Source organism: Cricetulus griseus, chromosome 3 (assembly GCF_003668045.3).
Source record: "Cricetulus griseus strain 17A/GY chromosome 3, alternate assembly CriGri-PICRH-1.0, whole genome shotgun sequence".
NCBI classification, from domain to species: domain Eukaryota; kingdom Metazoa; phylum Chordata; class Mammalia; order Rodentia; family Cricetidae; genus Cricetulus; species Cricetulus griseus.
This window is the reverse complement of record NC_048596.1, coordinates 48,113,162-48,128,853: the sequence shown is the minus strand read 5'-3', so window position 1 is coordinate 48,128,853 and position 15,692 is coordinate 48,113,162. Positions and strand designations below refer to the sequence as shown.

Genomic DNA, 15,692 nt, shown 5'->3' with positions numbered 1-15,692 from the left:
CTTTGTTCTTCTGAATAGCCCTGCCCTTGGGGCTATGGAGGAAAAGAACAAAGAACCATGGAAGTCCAGAAGATAGGAGGACAACTTTGCTCCCATCTAAAAGGCCAGGGGTTATGGCAATGAAGCTGACCGAGGTTCTTTCACAGGCTTTAGAAAGAGGGGATAACCGGATGCTGAGATGGCTCAGTGGGTAAGGGGACTTGATTCTAAACCCTGGATCCAGTGCCAGGAACTCACATGGTAGAAGGGAAAACCAACTCCCACAAGTTGTCCACTGATCTCCACACACATGCCATGGCTCAACCTATCTCCTACCCTTCCAAAACAAATAAATGTAAAGACATTAAGATGAAAATGTATTATTGGGAGATGGGTCATCATCTTGAGAGAACTCTGACCTAATTCCCAGAATTAAGTCTTTTATCAGTAATAATAACATTCATTTCACAATTATGTAAGGGTTTCTTCCAAGAAACTCAACCCTTCTAAAGATAGCATCCTCTTCATTTTAGTAGTCTCCCTGTGGGGTTGGAAGGGCCAGGGTGATAACAAGGTAACAGGACAGCACGGATGACCCAGAGGGCCCACAAGAGAACTGGACTACAGAATTTCTGCCTCTTTTTCCTCTACCCACCCCAATCCCAAATTCTGTCTCCAACCAGGACTCATTTCATGGCATCAACATCAAGGCTCAAGGCTGAAGAGGGCTCTGAGATACTGGGGGTCCCTGCATCTGCCAGCTTAAGTTCTATCTGTGGAAGTGGTGGGAAAAGGCTCCCCTTTCCTGGCCTCTGACCCACCCCTTCCCCCAACTCAAAGGGAGACACCATGACTCGGACAGAATCCCATTCAAGAGGGAAAGAAAGGAACAATGGTTATTCAGGCCTTTGCCAGGGTCATAACCTACTCCCCATCCCATCTCCAAGCCCCTTAATAACCCAAAACATCAACATTCAGAGGCACAAGGGAGAAGCAGAACAATTCTCCATTCAGTGCCAGGACCTCTGTTGGGGGCCCTAGGGTATCAGGATGGAGGGGGGGTGGAGTTCCCGGGCTAGCCTTCATTTCCTTCCTCAGCAAGCAGGTCAGCTTTCTGGGGAACAAAGCACAGGGTCCATGGAGGAGGTTCTATTCCTTCCTGCTGTGGGAGGAAGTCTTCTCTCCTCATCCCTTAGGTCTGTGCATAGCTGAAACAGGTGGATTTGAAGATTAAATGAAATACAGCACTACAAATAGGAACCTGTCACACAGCAAGTGCTCAATGAAATGGTGATCATTAGTGTAGTTCACCCTTGAGATGTTATAGGAAAGTGCGGTTTAGAGGACACTGTATGTGTGTGTGTGTGTGTGTGTGTGTGTGTGTGTGTGTGTGTGTGTGTATGTGTAGAGGGGAGAAATGGGGGGAAGAGAAAATAAAAAAGCAACCCTGACCTACATGCACAGTCTTTACTCTTGGTCACTCACAGGAACCCATTCTATATAACTTCCATGGCAATCCTATAAAACAGCTTTTACAGATAAGAAAATTAAGTTCAGAGAGTTTAATGACACCTTTGGAACTTCCCTCTAGGGAATAGGGGCAATGCACTTGATTGGTGCTTACAAATGCACTTGAAAAGCATTTTTGTTTGATCGATTGATTCTTAGACAATGAAGTTATCAATCCTGGAAAAGTTTGAATATGGTATCTGAACTCTCTAGACCACGTAGTGACTTGATTCACCCTACTTTATCTCTTTCTATCCTTTGCATTTCCCACTATTTCTGTCAAGTACAGAATCCCTTAATTCTCATGTATTCCATCGTGACTCCCCAACTGTACCACAACCTTTCCACTTAGAGCCTCTTGTCATTTTCACCTACTGAAATTCTCTTTCAGTTCTTATGCCGGTGTTCACCCACTTCTTGAAATGTTCTAGTCCCAGCCCCACCCCTCAGGAAGTTTTAGGTGCAGAACTGGACTGATTGTTTTCAGATGTCTAAGCTTACCCTCCTTATAGGTGCTGAGTGGGGGTATGGATATAGCTGTGTGGCTCTTTGTATTCTACTTCCTACTGCAACGTCTGGCAGTTATAAAAGCACCATAAACTGTGCCATGATTGACTGAACACTCTGGCTACTATCATATTTACTCATTGATGGCATATTGCTCAGCATCCCATTAGTTGCTATGGAGAATGCAAAACTCAAGCATCCCTTAAGCAGAGTGCAGACTCAAAAGGAGTTAAAAGGCAAATGTGTGAGTCGTTGTTTATGATGCAAAATGAGCCAAAAAGACACCAAGGAAACACAAGTCACTAGGGAAAAATGACTGGACCTCTTCTCGGCTTAAATCTTCCCAGATTTTTGTCTTCAGCCAAGACCAAAATTTCCTGCCTCGCCAACATCTATAGCTCCTTCCCCCACACACTCTGCATGCATTTCTTTCACACTGGCTTCCAGTCTTCCCCATTGCTGTTCTCTGACTCTGGGACTCTTCACCATGCTAGGTCCTCTCTCCTGATCACTCAGCAAGTTCTTTGCTGGCTCTTTCAGGTTAAACTGAACTCATTTCACCATATGGAAATTTTTGTGACCAAGTCAAATCCTGTTCCCAATTTTTAACAGCACTAATCTCTACATGCAGTTTGCACATTTATCTGTGTGGCTAGTTGGATCCAGACCTGCCTCCCTTCCTAGATTGTCAATCTGATAACAGTAAGCATAAAACTGTTTGCCCTGGTTTTGTTGCACAGGCTTGACATTTATGGAGCCTAAGGGGCTCGATAAAATGTGATTAGTAACTGAAGTGATGATGGTTTGCAGAACATTAGAAGAAATAGATAACGAATGACATAAGGTTTGAAAGATAAAGAGAATTTCAATAGTCAAATGGAAAGAAAGGGCATCACTTCAAGGGACAACCATGTGAACAGGTGGGGTGGAGAAAAACTCAGAACTACTGGGAAAATCTAAGGCACAGAGGACCAAACTAGAGTCAGGGCATGGAAAGTCTAGAACATCAAGCTGTAATGTGCTTTGTTTGGGGGTAAGGAAGAACTAATGGGGAGTTTTAGTATAAGTGACAAGCCCAAAACTGCTCTCCCAGTCAGTTCAGAGTGGGTGGGCAGGTGTTAGAGAAAGCAAAAGGAGAGGTGGGGATACCCCATGAAGAGGACTGGGAAGGACCTGAGCATGGACAGCCACATGCTCTGGAAATGATGTTTCAAGGCTGCTTGTTCACAACCCGGACGGGCCCAGCAATGACCCAAGGCCCAAGAGCCTTGGTCTAGGAATACACTTCTCTTTGTATTCATTAAAATTTCAACCAATGGGCTTACACATTTTGTATTCCTGGACACATTAGCCACTTGGGCTCTGAGTAAGAGAAGGAGTCAAAGAATCCTGAGGCTGACCTCAAGGATACTGCAAAATGGTAACAAACAGAAGAATGTAAAGACCAGCTAGTTTTTTTTTTCCAGAGAAAGTTGCTGGATTTAGTTCAGCCTGACAGGTAGTCATCAAAAATATACAACCTCAGAGCCAAAAATTTGGGAAAAGAGAGAGGGTGGGATTTTATTCCTGGAGTCTGCTTTATTTGGGATATCCTAGCCCTGGGCTTTTCTAGAATCAGGACCATGGATTAGACAGTATGAAGCAGTCCCATTTTATCCTATGGTGTGATGTCCCAGAGAGAAGGTTCCCAATTCAGTAGGCATAGAGGATGTTCATAAACCAGAGGAAGGAGAAGGAAAAAATGCTTTCTCCCAGCAACCCACACCAGCATCTAATGGCATTGAAGATGTTTTGTCTCTTGGGAACTAGGAGACTGCTCCAGGCATGGACTGATGTCCCTGACATGTGACCCACACCTGTGCTTTTTACCATCTACGCTGTCAAACACTCAGCTTCTCTTATCAGTGTAGACTTCACCTCACCCTCAGTGTAGAATGTTCCATTCGGGCAAATTCTTGGATGTTCTATTACCAAGATGCCCCCCACACCTGCCACTGCACATATAGCTAGGCCACAGTGCTCACACATGCAGGAGGCATACATGGGACACTTCACTGGACTCAGCTCTGTCATTGACAAATAACTTGAACTCTTGAGCAATTTAAGCTCCTTCAAGTTGGTCCTTTTTCTATAAAATGGGAATAATTAGTCTTCATATAATCCTTGTAAAGATTAAACAAGACACCTGTGCAACTTGCTTGGCATATCACAGACATATCTCCTCTATACTGTAGTGTCCACGTGGTAATTGTAAAGTCTACCTCCTCCAGTCCTGGGCCCATACTAGGTATTAAGCAATAGGGGAGATTTTGTCAAATCTTGTTATCCCACTCACTCCAATGGGGCCTTCTCACTACACTAAAGATAAAAAGAGACAGGCTAGTTCTAAAAACTTTGAGCTGGAAATAATTCTGCCTTGCATGAATCTACTTCCATTAGCATGGCTGCTGGTGCAGGGGGGTCAGGCAATGCATCCGCAGATGCCTATGCTGGAAGAAAGGGACTCTGAAAGCTTCTCTTCAGCCCACAAAGGAAAAGGCCTGAATAGTTACGGGAAGGCCTCACTACAAAAGAAAAGGGAAATGACACTAGAGGACTTTGGATGGAGAGGACTCCACCAAGGCTTACTGACTGGTCCGGAACCCCCCTCCTTCTTACCTTCTTCAATATTCTCCAGCCCAAATGGCTAGAGAAAAGTAGCCTAGAATGCAAATCAGCTCCTATCTGCCAAAGTCTGGGGAAGGGAAACCCAGGGCAAACAGAAGCAGGCAGATGGGAGTCTGCAACCTCCCAGCCATCTCCCCGGAGACAGTCTGGATGCAGTCAAGAGCTCTGAGAGATCAAGCTCACGAGGTATCCAGGCATACAACTCTGAAAAGAGAAAGCTCTCATGTCAAATGCCTATAAAACAAGACAACCAAAGAGAGAGGAATTGCCTCTAGGCAGGGAACTTCCAGCTAGTCTGTCTTTATAGGGATTTTTTGTTGTTGTTGTTGTTCCCAGCTTTACAGTGTAGCTTGGGGACAGTGAGTAATTTAATTAAACATTGCCAGGGCTTGGCTGAGGTTGCCTGGGAGCTGGTGGCCTAAAGTTCCTACTATGTCATAGTCTCATCAATGATCTATACTGAGAGGACAGAGTTCTTGTGTGGACGAAGAAGGGAGCAGAAGGGGGTCAGAGTTGACATGAAGGAATTCTAATCTGCACTGACAAGCTCCGTGACAGGGCCAGCCTTTCTAGGAAATCAGCCTTATTTATGCCTTCAGCATCCCAGGCTAGCACTTGGCATGGAGGAGAGAGGTACCTAGGAAGTGATCTTGATACAGGGGAGAGGGGATGAAGCCAAAGCCGTGTGGATGTGAGACACACAGGGCATCTTTAAAAGGATGTAGGCAGGAGGAGGCGGTGCACATATGTAGTCAATCCCATCACTTGGGAGGCTAAGGCATGTGACTGGCCACTTTGAGGCCAGCCTGAAGTAAATACCTAGATCATATTTTAAAAAGAGGTGCAGAGGCAGAAGGAACAGCTCAGTGACAGAGTCTTGCCGAGGATCATGGCTAGTTCTCAGACACAGACATAAAACAGGATTAGTTGAAGTGCTGAGTGACCTGCTATAACCACTAGGCTATAGGTTACCCCCCTGAGAGGAGCCACCAGCAGCCAGACCCTGGGAAGGAGATAGTCATTCAGTCCAGGTTCTCTAGAACTTCACTTTTGGCAAGAATATCATCTAGGTTACGGCTGCTTCTAGTTTTATGTCCATCTTAAATAGTCCCAAATACAGATGAAACCTCTGACTTCCTAACAGTGGGGCAGAGGATAGGGCTTGCCCATTACTAGAATGTCTCTCCATATGCTGCACAGACTTGGTCTGAAATAGAAGAGCTAAACTTGCTGTTTTATTTTGAGCAGGCCTGGAACTCCCTGTCAGGTGGTCTGCTGATCCCACTTCCATGGCTCAACTGCTTCCTACACACACACACACACACACACACACACACACACACGCACGCACGCACGCACGCACACGCACGCACACACCGCACACACACCGCACACACACACACACACACACGCACACACACGCATACACACCACACACACACCACACGCACACACACGAGCCACACACACACACGCGCACCACAGACACAGACACAGACACAGACACACACACACACAGACACACACAGACCACACACACACACACACACACACACACAGACACACGACAGACACACACACACACACTACGCACACGCACACACACACACACGCACACACACACACACACGCACACACACACACACACACACACACACACACACACACACACGCGCGCGCACACACACACGCACGCACACACACGCACACACACACACACCCACGCTTGCCCTCCATCTGAGGCCCCACTCCACGCCTTACTTCCACATCCTCTACCCAAAGCCATATCAGCTTCTAGCACCTTCTTCCTTCATTCAATCCTCTTTCCCCATCTTCCTGCATTCCTCTTTACTCTCTCTTGCTCTCAGCTCCTCCTCCCCGCTTTCTCCATCAAGGCTCAAGCCCGCCAGATGCTAAAACTTCTGGAATTTTTTTCTTCCCCAGAAAGTTTTCCTTCATTGGCCAGGGTCACAGAGTTCTTGGCAAAGAGGCTGTTCGGAGTTATGGCTACAGATTACAAGAGGGAGGAACTATACTTCTTTCCCATGACAATTCCAATTAGCACACAGGATGCGAGGGTTTTCCTAGGAAGTTCAGAGGACCTGTCCAGCAGCTGTCCCTGAGCTACAGGGCCCTCCTCCTCATATCCTCTTGTCCCACCCCACCACACCTGCTTCTCCAGGCTCTGCAGTTACACCCTTGGGAAAGGCCAGCCAGAATTCCAGAAATGACCCCCAATTAAAAAGATTACTCTCTGGGGACAGAAACTTATCCCAGGTCATCAGTTAAGCTTGACCACATCGGATCCAGAGAAGACAGCAACTGTGATTTCCTTCTCCCTCCAATGGCCCCCAACTCTAACCTCTGTAGTTCCATTCCTGGCTAAAGGCTGCACAGCTGGGAGAGCTGTGGTGGTCTTGCTGGCACTTGGTTTTTATGTAAAGACAAGAGTTCAGTGCTTTGGGAGGCCAGAGTGGCCCTTGTGTGCTGTTTTAAGAAAAAACCTGGGGACAGCTTCTTTTTAGCCTTCCACCTACTCCCTCCCTCCTCCATGGACAAAGGGAGCAGCTTCCCTGCCAGGCATTCCAGAGCCCAGTCCTCCCCCCTCCTCTCTCCATCTGCTCTGGCCTGTTGCTTCAGTGATTGGAGTCTACAAGCAGAGGCATCTGTGGATGCCACCACAGCCAGGATGATGTGGAAGCCCTGGCTCCATTCTCTCTCTACCCAGTAACGTTACAGCACTTTCACACACTAGACTGCAATTAGAGCCAGGGGATCCCTCTGCCTCCCCAAGTCTCACACCCAGGAGGAGACATTGGGAAAGCTGGATCCATTGAAGAGAGCCAGAGACAGAAAGATTAAAAGGGGGACATGTGGTAGCCCCAAGTGTGCTTGGGACAAAGCAGGATCAGCCAAGGTGTGAGCAGACAAGGGGCACCAGCAATGTCTTGCTTGCTAAGCATCGCTTGGGGGCTGCAAAACCCTAGAGTTCCTGCACAAAGAGTCACTAGGGACTGAAAGGGGGTTTTAAGGGGTCTCCTGCTGCTAGACTGTAGCTGGGTTTGCATAATCAAGACACTTTCAAATACTAGGAAGGACATTTATTTGGAGGTGATCATGGGACCCTGAGGGGACCTAAGGAAGGAGGCACCTGCCCTCAACACCGATCGCTGACCCCAGTAAGACAAACTGCCCACAACCCACAACCACGAGGGCGGTAGCACCCGGGAGACACAAGGGATGTGGGCTGCTCACCCGTGTCTTGACGGAACTGGTTCATGGACTGCAGGTCGATGATGTAGGGCGCGAGCCGGCTGTCCACCTGGCCCAGTACCACGCTGCCCCCGGCGCGGGGACCCGCGCGCACCACCGCTTCGATGTGGTGGCTCACGGCCGGGCTGTAGGGACGCCAGCGGCCGTGCTCGTTCAGCCATTCCCACACCACCACGGCCGAGGCCAGGAGCATGGCGAGCCCGGGGCTGTGGCGCAGCACTGCCCGCCTCCCGGGCCGGGCCTCCTGCGCTTCCTCCGGCGCCGCCGCCTCCGGGCCTGGACCGCGCCCCCTGCCCCGCGCCCCGCCGCCGCCGCCGCCGCGGGCAGCCTCAGCTGCTGCCCATGGGGGAGTCCGCAGCCGCGCAGGCACCGGGACGCGGACCCCGGGGCCGCCCGCCTCCGATCGCGCGCCGCCGGGCTCCGCCGCTGCTGCCGCTGCTGCTCCGAAGGGTCCAGCCGCTTCATGCAAAGGCCCGGCCCCGCGCACTCGCCGTCCCGCCTTGCAAAGCCACCCGGGGGCGCGCAGCCCGCCCGAGCGACGCTGCAGCCGCCTCGCACCAGTTGCGCCTCGGGCTCCGCGGGCGTCCGCGTGGATCGCACCGCACGGTCACGCCCTCCGCCCTCTCTCTCCGTACTGAGCGCGGCGACCGCGGCGACACAGCTCCCCCTCCCTGCGGCTCTGCTCAGTGGCTTCCAGAAGGAGTCGCCCCTCCCCGGCAGTGCGCCAGGGCGAGCTCGCGCCCGAGGACGCTTCTCTAGTCCCCTGGTGCCGAGAGCACGCGCGCCATCCCGACCCCAGCGGCCACGGCCGGGCCTTAACTTCGCACTCTCTTAAAAAATGGAACTTTCTGTCTGTCTGTCTGTCTGTCTGTCTGCTTTCAGCGCAGCGCCGGCCGGGTCCGCGGCCCGAGCTCCGAGGCTCGCATTTTCCTCCGGCTTGCGCACGCACGGACACACTCACACTCGCACACACCCAAGCACACACACACACACACACACACGCGCGCACGAACAACCCCACGCCCTCTTCGTTCTGCCTGCTATTACCTCATCCTCGCCTGCATCCTTCCTTAGCTGTCTGTCAAGGATGCAGAAGCCACGCCCCCTGGCCGCTCGCACCAAGAGCTCTAGAGCTTCCCCGCCCCCTGGTGGTCGCAAATCTCTTGTGCAGGTCAAAGGGCACACACTAGTGACCACCAGTACCAAAGAATGCGTGTGTTTACGCTATGTAGAGAGTAGAGAAGTTCTTGTCGGGCCGTTTCTCTATTATTAGAGTTAGAAGGCTCTCCTGCGGTATCTCTGTGAATAAAACCATGAGACAGCAGAGTAAACATAAGCTAGACTTGTTTATTTTGATCATGAATCTTCAGTGCATTCTGACTAAAGGGGATTGAAGCCTGGAGGGTACCTTATTGCTGGGCATGGTACCTCACACTCGTAACTTCGGCAACAATTGAGAGGCTGAGGCAAGAAAATGAGACTTTCAGGCCACGTAGCCAGTCCAGCTCTCAAAAAGAAAAATAAGTTAGGATTTTTAAGAGAATTACATATTAACCTTGTCAGGGAACACATTTCTTTTCTCTGTCAGTGAAACCACACATACAAAGAATTCATCTGGACAAAGTGAAGATAGAATTTGGAGTGATTTTATATGGGTAATAAGATTATGAATCTTTTTTTAGAATAGCTTTTTCAGAGTTTCGTATGCTCTTTTTATGTTTGAGGAGACAGAAAACTGCTCCTGAGCAGATAAACTAGGAATTCCCAGATAAGGCAAGCATAATCAAGGCGGGGGTGGGGGGGGTGGGAGGGTATTAAGAAATACTGCTTGAAAGATAAACAGGAAACAAAAAATGGACCCATCCTAATTTTGCATTAAGTCTTCTTTTGCCTGCCATGCTAACATGGCAGGGTATTATAGCAGAATTTAAATGACAACACAGGAGAGCGCTTGCAGCCTGGGTAATTGGCTAGAGGGAGTAGAGATACAGATGAGTTTCCATCAGGAATTAGTTGTGATAGTAAACACTGATTGTTACTTTGACAGGATCTCGAGTCACTCAGGAGAAAAGCTTCCCAGCATGCCACTAAGGATTTATCTAGAATCACTTAAATTAAGGTGGGAAGGCCTGGGTAGCTGTAGGCAGCTCCATTCCGTGAGCTGTGATGCAGGATAAAAGGAAGAATGAGAACTAAGTGCCGGGCCCTCACTCTTTTTCCCTACTTGTCACATGACCTCAGTTATTTCCATGACACTATGAACTGTGCCCTTGTACTATCAACCAAGCAGTAGTACTTCCTCCTGTCTTCCAGATATTTTATCATAGGAACAAGGCAAGCAACTGACACATCTATACTTGCAAAAAGCATCTATTTTAATAAGCCACATTAACTTATAGTCCATAAAAACCAAATTTCAAATAACAATTTCTCTGCTGTTGTTGTCGTCTTCTGGATTAGTGTTTTGCCATGGGTTTTGGGTCCCCTGGCACTGGAATTACAGACAGTTGTGAGCTGCCATGTGGGTAGTGGGAGTTGAACCTCGGTCCTCTGGAAGAGCAGTCAGTGCTCTTAATCACTGAGTCATCTCTCCAGCACTCAAATAATCATTTCTAATTATAAGTTAATAATAATTATGTATGTGTCAATATCTTAAAATAATTCAAAGATATCCCAACTTCAGCTAATCTGGGCCACAAACCCCTCAAAATTCAAGCAACATCCCACTTGGACATATATATATATATATATATATATATATATATATATATATATTCACTGAAATTGTGTCTTACGGCCTTAAGTGATATAAAACTCCTTAAGCAAATGACATACACAATATGTAATTTGTAGTTATGGTGGTTATAATGAAACCTCCCAGAGATTTAATGAAATGAAACCAGGTTTGAATTGTTCAATTTGGTGATGCTTTTAAAAATGCTGTCATTGCTCCCACAAGTCTCATTGAAGATATACTTTTCTTTTTCCATGGAGTATTCATAGCAAACGTCACATTCTCCCCATCATACATCACTGTGTAATAAACCACTCTGAAATTAGTGGCTAAAAACAGCAGCAAGTGTTTCCTTTGCACCAAATCTGCAGATCGACAGAGGCTTCTGAGGACGCTTAGTCTGGCTCACACAGACTTAGCTAGCTCCAGGCAGCTGGTGATCAGGTGGCTGGGGCTGGAGTCTGCTAGGCTTGCTGCCATCTGATTGCTCATGCAGAGCTTTCTGCCCAAGGACCTAACCAATGCTGATGGCATCCTCACCGCAAAGAAGCTAGGTTCCAGCTAAGTGAGACCCCAAGTAAAAGGCCGGACAGAAGCTGAAGAACCCACTTGTTATTTAAATTTTGTCTTAAAATCATTGTAACTCACCCTTATTTGAAAAGAAAGATTCCATGTATTTCCTTTCTCCTTACTATCAAATTATAGATATCAGATGGCTACAAACGGTAATATGCATTATTACTGAAATCGACACAATTAAAATACAGAAGTTGCTCCATGATTTTTAATGGTCCATCCTTGTGTTATACATTGTACAATTTATGTTTTGCACACATTAAGGCACAGATCCCTCATGCTGTACTTCTTCCATTTTGCACTGTTCCAATCACGCCCACCTCTTTTCCCACTGTCACCCTGTCGGTGACTGTCACCAGCACACTCTCCATGTGTATGATTTTGTGATTTGAAAAATATTTTATTTTGTTTATCTTACTTATGTGTAGTGTGTGTGTGTGTGTGTGTGTGTGTGTGTGTGTGTGTGTGTGTGTGTGTGAATGCAGGTGCTCAAAAGTCTAGGGAGACAACTGATCCCCGGAAGCTGGAGTTATGGACAGTTGTGAGCCACACAGGTGATGGAAACTGAACTCAGGTCCTCTGAAAGGGCAGCAACTACTGTTAGCCTCTGAGTCATCTCTCTAACCTCTGGTTTTGTGTTTTGTTTTGTTTTGAAAGAACGCTATGTAAATAGAAACTTGAGTGCCTAATCTTTGAGGGGTTTGGTTTTCACACTAAGCTCAGTTCTCTAAAGATTTGAGTTATGCTTATCAGTCATGTGCCTTTTTATTGCTGAATACTGCTCAATGGTGCCACTATGTCAGGTTATTTTTCTGTTTACTCATGCAAGAAATTGTGAATTATTTCTAGTTTGGGCTATTCTGAATAAAACTTCTATGAACATTCTCATACAGGATTTTGAGTGCACATTAAGATCCATTTCTGTGTGGTAAATATTCAGGATTATAATTCACAAGATAAAAAGGTAGTTATACTGTTCACCTATATTATAACACTGTCAGTTTTCCATTTTGTATTTCCTCTTGACAACATATTTACCATGTCTCTACATGCTCACAAGTATCATTTAGCACCAGTGTGTTTTGTTTTAGCCTTTGTGATAGGTGTGTAACTTCTGCAACCCCACCCCATGTGTGTTTAAAAGTTGGGATGTTTAAAAGCTCCCTGTGTGACTATTTGCTATCTGTATGTTTTCTCTGATGAAATGTCTGTTCATGATTTAGGCTCTTTTTTTGTTTGCCTTTTACTGTTAAAGTCCTAGAGCTTTAGAAAATATTCCAAATTAAAAAAAAAACTCAGATAGGTGGCTTGAAAATACTTATCAAACTGTAACTTGCCTTCCACATTCTTTATGGAGTCTTTCCCAAAGTGGAAAGTATTACTTAGATTTTCAGCACTGTGCTGAATACAGAGCTGATAATGGGCATTTTTGCCTTGTTCTTAATTTTACAGAGGCAGCAACTGGTGTTTCATCATTAAGAATTATAGTAGCTATGGGTGTTTCTTTTAGATTCTTTATATCAAACTGGAGGTTGTTTCCTCTAGTCTGAGGGTTTAAAGACCATGAACAGGTACTGAGTTTATGACATGTGTTTTTCTTTGATATGATGTCTTTCCAAATAATGAAGTGTAGATTTGCTTCTCTAGAATAAAATCTATTTAGTCTCAGTGTGTGATTTAAAAATATTACTGAGTTCTGTTTAATATTTTACTAAGGAGTTGGGGGGGCATGTATTTATGAAAGACACTTGTCTGGATTTTTTATTTCATTTCTTTTTTCTTCTTTGTATTGTCTTTGTATGTGTTTTGGGATCCAGGTAATATGAGCTTCAAAACATAAGTTGGGAAGTCTATGATCTTCTAATTTGTGGGAGAGCAATATGAATTCTTCTCTAAAATATCCAGATGTGGATATTTCTTTCTTTTCCTTCTCTCTTTCTTTTTTGGTTTTTTGAGACAGGGTTTCTCTGTATTGCTTTGGAGGCTGTCCTGGAACTCGCTTTGTAGATGGGGCTGACTTCGAACTCACAGAGATCTATCTGCCTGCTTCTGTCTCCCAAGTGCTGGGATTAAAGGCGTGCGCCACCAATGCCAGGCTTAGAAGTGGATATTTCTTTTCAGAAACATTTTAGTTACAAATTAAATTTTCTTAGTTGTTATAAGGTAATCCAAGGAGTTGTCTTGGCTTGTAGGTTTGAAGGACTTAGTTCATTTCTTCAAAGTTGAGGAATGGTTGTGGAATGGTTGTGGAATGGTTGTGAAATGTATATAAGTGGAGTTGTTCACAGCCCTTCATATATATATATATATATATATATATATATATATATATAGTCTTCTATGGAATTGGAATTGGAAATTCATGTCTCTTAATATATTTCCAATTTATTATTATTATTATTAATCAGCAGCAGCAGCAGCAGTAGCAGCAGTTCATTCTTCGTATGTCCATTTTGTTATTCCCCTTTTCTAAGCTCTGTGTGTGTGTGCATGTTTTTGTTCCTGTGTGTGGATATAAGTGTGTGTGTGTGTGTGTGTGTGTGTGTGTGTGTGTGTGTGTGAATGTGGAGGCCACAGGCTGATTTCAAACATCTTCCTTAATCATTTTTCCCCTTATATCTGGACACACATTTCCTCACTGGCCCTATAGCCCAGCTATTTGGCTAGGGTGCTGTCAATGATCTTCAAAGATCCACCTGTCTCAGCACCACCACTGCTGCCGCTGCCACTGCTCCACATCCACCTCAGTGTGGGGTTATGACATGTGTCACCATGCCTGACTTTGATGTGGATGCTGGGGACCCAAACTCAGGTCCTCATGCTTGCATAGTAACGTCATTGTGTCTTCTCCCCAGTTACTGTTCCCACATCCTTGAGGTAGAAGCTCTGACTTGAGGTTGAGACTTTAGTATCCAAATAAAAGCATTTATGTATTCAGTTTGCCCCCCAACACTGCTTTAGGTATCCTCACAAATTTTGATGTGTTCATACTTGCTTTCACTCAGTGCAGTGCATTTCCCTCGAGACTTACTCTTTGACACACGCATTATCTACATGTGTTTCACGGGTATCCCAGCACTGAGGAGATTGACCTGCTGTCTCCCTGTTTCTCATTTCTAACTTGATTTCATTGTAGTCATCGAGCAAAGTAATACAATTCAACTTTTTTTTTTGTATTATATACAAGCTTTATTTGTTTCAAGGACCACTACGGTTTTGGTTGATGATTAGTACCCATTGAACTTTAACTTAATACAATGCTAGGTAAGTGTTTCCATAGGCTGTTGAGATGTACCTCAGTTGTAGGGCACATACTTAGCTTCAGACAATTCCCAGCCATGCCACAACAAAATAATAAAAAAAAGCATTGTTTTTCCGGATCGAATAATGTCTTCTTTTTCTTTGTTAACTTTGTTTTTATTTATTCTTCATCATGCCTCTTGATGCCATTCATCTCCCTGTCCCTCTGCCCTTGCAAACCACAACCCCAAAATAAAATAAAATTTAAAAGAGAAAAGAAAAATTTAGTCATAAACTCATCATGGGCACTGTAGTGTGGCCCACTGGGTCACTTAGCAATCCCGTGTATCCATCTGTCTTTACTTGCAAGTGTTCATTGCAACAGGTCATTGTTCTGGTTCCAGGCCCATGGTTTCTGCAACACCTTCAATATTGGGCCCTCACTGGGACTCCTCTTGGGTATCCAGTTGTCCTGTGTCATGGAGACCTTGCAGCTTTGGATCTGCAGGAAGTTCCCCTTCTCATGCTCCAGCCGATCATAGATGGGGTGGATGTTGGGTGGGCCAACTCAACCTTGGTTCTGATCCTGGGTATTTGAAGGGTTGGTCAGCCTGCCAGCTCTCCCCGGTCCTCACCACAAGAGTGAGTTCTCCAGCGTTGCCCAGACTAGTTCACCCTTTGCAGCAATGAGCAAGGGACTAAGCTGGTTCCCCTGCTCACACACCCTCAGGGTCAACTCACTTACACCTATACCATCAGGGTCAGCTCTACTGTGCTGGTCCAGGTGAGGTCCATAGCCTGCTTTCCTGAGTGCTGCAGCTGGTAAAGGGGAGGGTCAGCTCCCTCACCAACAATTCAACTTTTTTCAAATTTATTGAGGTGTGTTTTGTGATTCAAAATGTGTTCTTTGTCCATGTACAATTGTTGCTCTCTCTCTCTCTCTCTCTCTCTCTCTCTCTCTCTCTCTCTCTCACACACACACACACACACAAAAAAAAAAAAAACCCAAAGTGCTATTGTTGGTCCTAGAAATGTTTGTTGTATTGTGTTGGCTTATGGCATGTGCTTAGTTCTTCTGTCCCTATTCCAGGCTGGTCTTCTGCGTAATTGCCCTACACATTTCTGAGAAAGAGATGATATTTTCAGTCATAAATAGACTTTTATTTTTCTCCTCTTAGTTCTAACAGGTTTTGCTTCACATTTCCTG

General features: G+C 45.9%; 1 protein-coding gene across 3 annotated transcripts in view; it reads right to left on the bottom strand.

The window, feature by feature from the left end:
• The window catches only part of Dtx4 (deltex E3 ubiquitin ligase 4), a 64,219-nt gene extending 55,188 nt beyond the window's left edge, over positions 1-9,031 (bottom strand). For 2 of the 3 annotated variants that reach the window (XR_004769038.1, XM_027406632.2), the window contains exon 1: positions 7,918-8,229. Coding sequence is in view for 1 of the 3 variants with exons in the window: in XM_027406632.2 (XP_027262433.1) it covers positions 7,918-8,128 (211 nt within the window). In the remaining 2 variants the exon portion in view is untranslated. Of the gene's footprint in view, positions 1-7,917; positions 8,230-8,982 lie in introns of those variants that run through there. The other variant, XM_027406633.2, reaches the window with a different exon arrangement.
• Between the last annotated feature and the right edge of the window lie 6,661 nt (positions 9,032-15,692).